At 41.2% G+C, this 8224-nt stretch overlaps 1 protein-coding gene across 1 annotated transcript in view; it reads right to left on the bottom strand.

The window, feature by feature from the left end:
* Nucleotides 1-3584, bottom strand: part of TXNDC5 (thioredoxin domain containing 5) — a 21108-nt gene extending 17524 nt beyond the window's left edge. The window contains exons 1-2 of the mRNA XM_019472054.1: nt 3441-3584; nt 563-668 (exon numbers count right to left, since the gene is read on the bottom strand). Of these exons, the coding sequence (XP_019327599.1) occupies nt 563-668; nt 3441-3529 (195 nt within the window). The 5' untranslated portion in view covers nt 3530-3584. The remainder of the gene's footprint in view (nt 1-562; nt 669-3440) is intronic.
* Between the last annotated feature and the right edge of the window lie 4640 nt (nt 3585-8224).

Below are 8224 nucleotides of genomic sequence, written 5' to 3'. Positions count from 1 at the left end.
TCTTTATCTTGATTAGAAACAGCAATTATAAATTTAATTTTAGGCAAGGCTTGGCTACTATACGTAAGTGCTACCCCTAAACACAAGGGTTTTCCTAGTGACGGTATTTGCTTAACTTACCTAACTGATTATTTTAAACCCTTTCTTTAGCGTACAACATTATCAGATAGTAACTGAGCTAAAAGAGGTAATTAAGACCAACACAAATGCAATTTATAACATATTATAGCTAAATCGCTTTTCATATTCTAGAAACATATGGCCTACAGGTGTCAACTGAATTGACACTAAGAATTGTATCTTAAAATATCAAAATGCTAAACATTAAAAACTGCATTACGTACTGTAGTTTTAAATACAGGAAACAAAGGGCAGGTCACAGGATGACAGTTTTAATTACTGTTCTGACTTATGTGGAAGCTGTTCCATATTGCTATTGCCACCTGACTTTTATTCTCAGGAGTAGACTTCCTCCTGGAAAATGAAACCTAGCCTATAGAAATGATAGATAAGCAAATCTGCAGAAGGGAATATTTCCTTTTCTTATTTCCTTTTCACTTACAGATGGTTCCTCATTTAGTTTCTCCAACATCCAGTTTTCCAGTGCCTGGAAGTCCCTAGAGCCTTGATATTTCAGAGGTTCTTGTCCTGGTTTAAGCAGCTTTAGGCTAAAGGATCAAAATGTAGAAAAGAGTGAGGCAAAAATTTTCACACAGGAAACATTCTCAGAAAGCTAACACACTTTGCTAATCCACAGCAATGCAGCTCAGGCTGCAGTAACAGCTTTCTTGACTATTAACATCAGCATCAGGCATCTCCCTCAATTTAAAGGGTCATGGCTAGAACTTAGGACACTTTTTCATTCCCACGTAAGCTTTTAAAGGAGACTTTTAAAATAGCAAAAAGAAATACCTTGTTAAAAATCAACATAGCCTAATATTACTTTGATCAATAAGCAAGAGCAAATAAAACATTGCAGTGTTCAGTTCTAAGGTTAATCATTCATTATACCTATGAATCCTATTTCAGTTTGTCAAAAAACATCAATTTTGTTCTGTTCACCCCTCTCCATCACCAAAGGAAAAATATCCAATGCTTATTTTCCCAGGAATTTCCTTCTCACATTTCGTTCCCTGACTGCTTTTGGAATGCAGGACTTTTCATGTGGTATTGAACTGATTAAAAACACGCTGGCCAAGTCAATAGGACAAGGAAATAAGTAACTGCTTATAGGGATTCAAGACTTCGTGACTAACACATTTAATTGCTATCAAAACTTTTCCATAAACTACCTAAAGCTTCTACTAGTAAATATTTAAGTTGAAATTGGAAATACATTTGGTAAAGGGGCAATATCAACTTCTGACCTAGCCTTATTTTTTAAGCAAATCATAGTTTCAGTTACTACTGTCACCTAGCCCTCAGTTCCCCTTGCCAAGCTGTCATTTTGTACTGCTTTTTCTTGAAATCTTTTTCTCTCTCTTCTTGTCCCACCGTTGGAAAAAATGAAGATATGAAAGTGTTGAAAAACCACGTAATGCAAATACATTCAAAAGACATAGGAGCTCCCACTACCTTTTCTATTTAAGGTATTTCGTGACTATTCCTTGTGATAATAAAAGGTCAAAATTTTTTTTTTTGGGGAAAAAAAAAAGCAACTTCGTAATAAGAAGGAAACAACAAAAACAAAACAGAAGAACATCTAAAATACTCTTCAAATGTATTGCCATGAGGTGTAACAAGAAAAAAAAAATATCAGCTTAAAAAGCCAGCTGCACCTTTATTTTCTTCAGATGAGGATAAGTTTCTCTAGTTCAGTAGAGAGTATTTTGCAGCACCAAATAATCCTGAGACAACTGTACCAAGCAGCGCAGGGACCTGCTCAGCCAGTTTTACTCTCAGGGGGATGGAAAGGGGATGCAGCCTTTCCTTTGACCGGTGTTTGGGAAAGCAGTGCAGGGACCAGCACATCCTGGATTTGCGACAATCCCTCTGTGACTGAGGAAGCTGTGAAATTTCCCTCGCTGGAGGAGGTTTTTAAAAACAGGCTAGTTAAAAACTGACTCGGCCAGGAAGAGAATCAATATAATGAATTCCCCTTCATCTCTGTATTTCTGTAACTAGCAGATGACTGCTTTATCATTTGTACTTTTCAAGTAGACGAAAGCAAGTAATAACTATTCCTAGATATTTAGTGACCTTAAAGGGGCGGGGGGAGCAATTAAACATCCATTTATTTTTTTTCTTATTCAAAATCTCTGGCACTCTTTCTATTTTACAAGGAACGGTACCACAATATAATCTATTCAAATACGCAAAGACGACCAATGCTCAATTTTGGGGATATTAAAATAGACTTGTAATATTCATTGTTTCTTGGTGTTTCTACTGGAACTAAGCCACAAACTGCCCTTAAGGACAATTCCTATTTCAACAAGGACTTTGCTATTTATAACTCTCAACTTCTACTCAGTCGCACTCATCTGCATCAAAGTGGGTGCAGCCAGGAGCATACGTCAAGTTCAGGCTGTTGCTGGGGTCAGCAGTAACACTAGACAAAGTGAGCAAAGGGAAGGAAACTGAAAAATACAGGCTGTGGAAGGGCTACAGAAGACGACATTCTCCACTTATCCCCACTAAAATGAGTAATTAGTAAAGCAGTTGAAATGATCCCATCCATTTTTGCAAGAAACTTTAAAGAAGACACAAGTGAAAAAAATCCCTTTGCTTCTTTTTGGCAGCTACAAAGGGAGCACGTGTATCTAACCCAAAAGCACTATCCAGGCTGCCCTCTCAGAGATACTCTAGATCATGTTCTGTCTACCAAAGCTGAGGTAGTAAGGCATATATCCTTTATAACAAGGTAAGTTTAACAACCCTAAACCCCAACTGAATTTCTCCTAAATCAACACAAGCAAAATTACCTAGAAAAAGTCTGTACAACATCACCACTGCTATGCTAAGTGATACTATTAATTTATCACTTTATGAGCACCAAGTTCACTCAAAAATTTAAGAGATCACCTATACATTAATTATGAATGGTGCAGTGTACTGACGAACTTGTGACAAGTTATTTTTAAAAGCACTGTTACCAGAGACCAGCTCTATCATGCATATCACAGCTGTGTAACACACTGTTGCTTGAGAAAGAGGTACTCTCAGAGAAAAGAAAAGGACAATTCTGGACTTCATATAAACACAGCCATCTTCTAAGACATAAACAGTTTCTTTAAAAAAAAATAAAAGAGTAAGAGTAGTATGTATCACATGATACTTGGCAACATGGTAAAAAGGCTTAAAATGAACATATGAGGTCCAAAGGGCTACAAAGAAACCCACCAAAAAATATAGCTTAGAAGTTAGCTTCAACAAACTGGCAGAGGATCATGGAAAACTAAAACAGAAAGAAACAGGAGCAGACATCCTTTTATACTTACGTAGGGTACCCTCGGACACCAAATTCAGAGCACAGTGGAGTATCTGTAGTACAATCCACTTTAACAACATAGACCTGTGGGTTTTCCATGTTGTTGTATTTATCTCCCAAATCATTCCAAGTTGGCTGAAGACGCTGACAATGTCCACACCTGCGACAGAAAGAATAAGGTATTTGCTTAATAGTTGCTCATGTTTAGAGGGGAATTAATCTATGGGAAAGACATATGCAGAATGGTCAGAGATTTTGATAAATTTAAAAATAGTTAAGTCAGAAATCTTTCATACTCGAGCATGGTTACACTAAGCAACAGTGAATAAGTATTGTAGGACGTTGCAAACGCATCTCATGTAAAAATCATCAAGAGATGAGAACTTCTTGCTACTATCTTTTTACATGACAAAGCCTATTGAACACCCCCTGAACTTAGTGAGGCTATTAAGAAAAGCACTCTCAGTCTTCCAGCTTTCTAGAAAAATCCTGCGAGGCTGTCTAGCTTTCTTTCTGCTCTAACGTTTCAAAATACTGTACATTTTAGCAGCAGGTAAGAAGGTAATGGTTTCTAGCCTCTTTGTAAGGTCATTTGTGCCTGTGTCCATCACAGGAATTGTAACTCGTGAGTCATGAAACACATCAGCGCTGATTTCTGAACAGGGTTTCTCAAAATCCTCCCACACCGTGCTTTGCCCCAGCAGCACACCATCAACTAATTATATCTGCATATACACAGAAAACTGGCCTCATACAGTTGCTATAACATCAGCTCACCAAAAGTAGAAAATGGCTATTATTCTTCTCATTGTTTTTCTAGTCATTCCAGTCATTATAGCAATACTTTATTCCTGTAACAACGATGAAAAATTTTAAGGAATGGATTTTCATTTCTCTTTAACGGCTGCTTTTGCCAACCCTCCAAGACATCTAAAAATACATAATTGGATTAACTGAAAACATTCTCAACCTGACAGTATGAAAGCTGTTGTTGCCTTTGACATGACCTAGACAGTCTACTTTGTAAGTAACAATTAAAACACCATTAGGACTTCAGAGAAAGTTGCTCCCATTTAAAACAGTTTCATTTATACAACTGGTTTTGAGTCCACTTGTAGAAAAGCTGCATGGATTCACACTTTTCCAGGTATCCTGATATCATTAAGGCAAAAAAATAACCTTGAGATTTACTTTAACAGAAAGAACGTCTTCTGACCTTAATAAGATCCTGTTACAGTCAGTCGCAGTGGGTCACGCATACTCCCACTACGTGAGGGAATATGACCTCCCGTATCTTATTCTGAATTGTCATGGTGAAAGGATACAATGTGTTATTACCAAAATTAAATATTCCTTAAATATTTAACTTCAGGCTGAAGTCCCTCCATAGTCAATACGTTTGTGGAGCTTGAATTAAGAGGAGGATTTTGGATTCCCTGGTCCCTTCCCCTACCAGTCACGGGGATTTTAAACACCGAATGAATACTGACTGGTGTTAAAGAACAGAGCATGGAAAACTAGGTAAGGCAATCTCAAGTAATTAACCCGCTGTTTTTTAAGTGCAGAACAGAGCTGCCTTGTCCATATTTAACACTGTGATCTCTGCTATACACAAAGTTCCCCTTTTCCTTCCTTCTTCAGATTATATGAGCTAAAATTGAAAATAAAGCAGGAAAAATGCTCATCTCAGAATCAGTAATCAACTAGTTAGTCAGTCCTGGTTTTAAAAGAAAAAAATCAGTGTTACATATTAGGAAATACAAGACAAGGCAGTCCCCAAAATACTTTTTCCTAAATTCACAAGGTGTAGCTGCAGAATATACAAAACCAGAGAAGTCAAAAATAAAGAGAGCAAGACCATGCAACATCACGCACCTCCCTTAGCCCCATGTACCTACACAGTCTTTCGTTGCTACCACTCCACATTACATCAGTGGGGCTGGAGGAGCCACCAGTTCTACCACTGGGAATGGTGGAGACCTGGGCGTCAATGCTCTTCCTTCCCTACGTGGGCTAGGAAGGTGCAAGCAATCATAATCTCTGTTTACAAACGTAAATGAAGATCCAAAAGAGACTAACAAGGCCGTAGGAAAGATCCACCTTTCTGAAACAAAACAAAACAAAACAAAACCAAACCCAACCCTGCTTCTTGTACACCACTAACATCAGGAGGTATGGGTGAAAGGACATTATTTGTAAGAGTTTGCAGATAGGTTGCCCATTTTAACTCTGAGCAACCGTGTGCCACAAGTGCTCATGCCTGGAGATTATTTTGCTGTGGCAGTATCTATAGAGTACCAGGCTGCTCTACCTCACACTGACAGGTCAGTGCTCCTCCCACAGTATCAGTGCTTCGCAGGTGCAAAACTGGATGGCAGACTTCCTGGGCCATGACAAGAAGGGATGTAAAGGTACATAAGGACCATATACGTCAAAACTCCAGCGACTGATAAGCCCTCTGCAGTCAGTGAGGAACACAGACATTTCTGGAGGCCACCAGTAGAGCTTGAGCAAGGGCAGCTCCACAGCAAGATATAGCACAGATCATTATCCAATTGAAAATGTTGGTAGACCCTGGGATAGACAGGTATAACGGTACAAGCAACACAGGACCAGTCTTGCTCTGGACAAAAGAATCCAGCTAAGGTAAAATCCAGTCAACAGAGTTGAATTCAACAGCAACAAACTCTGGTGATCAAGTCTGCCTCAGCTCAGTGGACTTCCAGAGGTTTACCAAGGACCACGTATGTTGGAAAGATCTGTAATTGTCAAAATAACGCAACGGAACTACTCATTTGAGATTCCTTCCAAGTAAGGAGCCAGGGGAACCTCATCCCTCTGTAGACACACAACTGGCATGGCCCACATCTTCAGAATATCTAGTGCCACCGAGAGTAACCTGCTCATGGTTCTGTCCCTTGTCAAGTGGAGCTACCAAGGGGGACAGCCTGATGATTGAAAACCTTAGACATCTGATGGCAAATGACTTGGAATGCTCTCTTTTTGGAGTAGCCTGCAATATTTGAAACAAATGTAGGACCTCGTGTACTGCTGCTGTCTGGGAGTGAGGCCCTCAGCAACATTTGTTTCAAGAATCCAGAAGAAAAGAGTTATGTCGGCTGTGTCTAACCCAACTCTTACTGGCAGCATTGACGATACAACATTAGCAGCACCCATAGTAATCTGAAAGACTGTCCTAGCTGAACATTGGGTTGTTTGCTAGGCTTCTCCCTTGTAACTACAGGGAGCAGTGCCAAAACGCATGCCTCTGTGAGAAGCATTAGGAGATTGGCACATCACCTAGGACAAGAGGCTCCAGTATAGACTCCAGGGCTGTCAGATTGCCACCTGATCCCACTGGCGATAAAACTACTGGTGTGTATAAGCACCTCTGTCAAGCACTTGGATGTTCCCTTTGTCCTTCTCTTCCCCTTGGACCCGAAACCTGGCCCTGTTGCTGCCTGTCAGGAGCCAGGAGTCCAGACCAAGGGCCCTGAAGCCGAGACTCAGAGATCTGGAGGAGGCTTGCTAAGGGTGAGAAGAACGTCCAGAGAAGCTGCAACAAGTCTGGCAAGCAACGCAGCTCCCTTGCGCTCGAGCTGGGCAGAGATCCTCAGCCCTCCCAAGGGCACAGCGTGGTCCAAGTCTGCAAGGCCAGTGCTCTCTTCGATGCACGCTGAGGATGTGCAGCATACGCTGGACTCTGCAACAGCCCATTTGGCACAGGGTCTCCTATGAAGACTGCGCCAAGATAAAAGCTCCTCTGGCTTTAGGGATGCCTGTGAAACAGTCAGTCAAAGTGTGGACAGACACAGATATTATCACCTGAAAACAGAACAGAGCAGAAGCACTCCTGCCCTGCAGGGGCACTGCTCAGGCCTTACAGCACTCTCAGGCAAAGGTCCTTCACCGGCAAGTCAGGCGTCCTCCACTTCTGTGATCTTCAGAGAACAAAGGAAGGCATCTGCTCTGTCAAGCTCTTGCTTAGCTTTTTGGTATGGCATAAACAAGTCGATGCTAATAACAAAAAAGTAGTTGTTCCTCAGTTTTGAGAGGAAATCCTTTTCTGCTCTTGATTTCAAAGAGCGTCATGACTCACGTATGCCTAAATGGCACCGTGTACCAAGGGATAACTTAGGATCAAAACACACCTTTTGCACATTGTTCCCTTAACTTTATTTTATCTAAATTTAAGAAAACTTGGAGGAAAAAAAAACCTAAACAAAACCGGAACAACCAATCCTAACAACAAAACTCCTAATAACCTCTGCTGGGTATCAGTAAGTCAGATAAAAAAGGACAGGGGAAGAGATGAAGAAAAGAGGATATGAACAACCACTAGAAAGGCCCAGAGATGAGAAGTACTGTCCTCTTGACAGCTGTAACACCCAGCACAGCCCTGTTCTCCCACTCTTCTCAACTATTCTTGTGTCAAACGTACCAGTCCAGGACAAAAGCCCAGTAGGTCTCTTGCAAACCTGAGAACTCTCCAGCTCTGCTACGGCTACCTGCGGCCTCGGGGACACAGCACTATCACTATACTGCTTTCACTGCAAATTTATCCTTAAATTTCGTGATGGCAAAGAGAACATAACTTCTGCAATGAACGTATTTGTGAAACGGGGGAGCAGAGGGTAAGTGACCGTCACCAAATTGCAAATACTCCCATGCACAGAGGCCGCACGCTCTTGGTCTGTGAGGAACGACGTGAACCAGAGTCCGGGGAGGGACTGGGAGAGCCGCCGGGGACCAGGGCCGGCTCCAGCCCCAGCTTGCCTCCTCACTGCCCGGCGG

Source organism: Aptenodytes forsteri, unplaced genomic scaffold, assembly GCF_000699145.1.
Source record: "Aptenodytes forsteri isolate BGI_AS27 unplaced genomic scaffold, ASM69914v1 Scaffold81, whole genome shotgun sequence".
Classification (NCBI taxonomy): domain Eukaryota; kingdom Metazoa; phylum Chordata; class Aves; order Sphenisciformes; family Spheniscidae; genus Aptenodytes; species Aptenodytes forsteri.
Note: the sequence above shows the minus strand (reverse complement) of the source record. Positions and strands in the feature narration are given on the sequence as shown.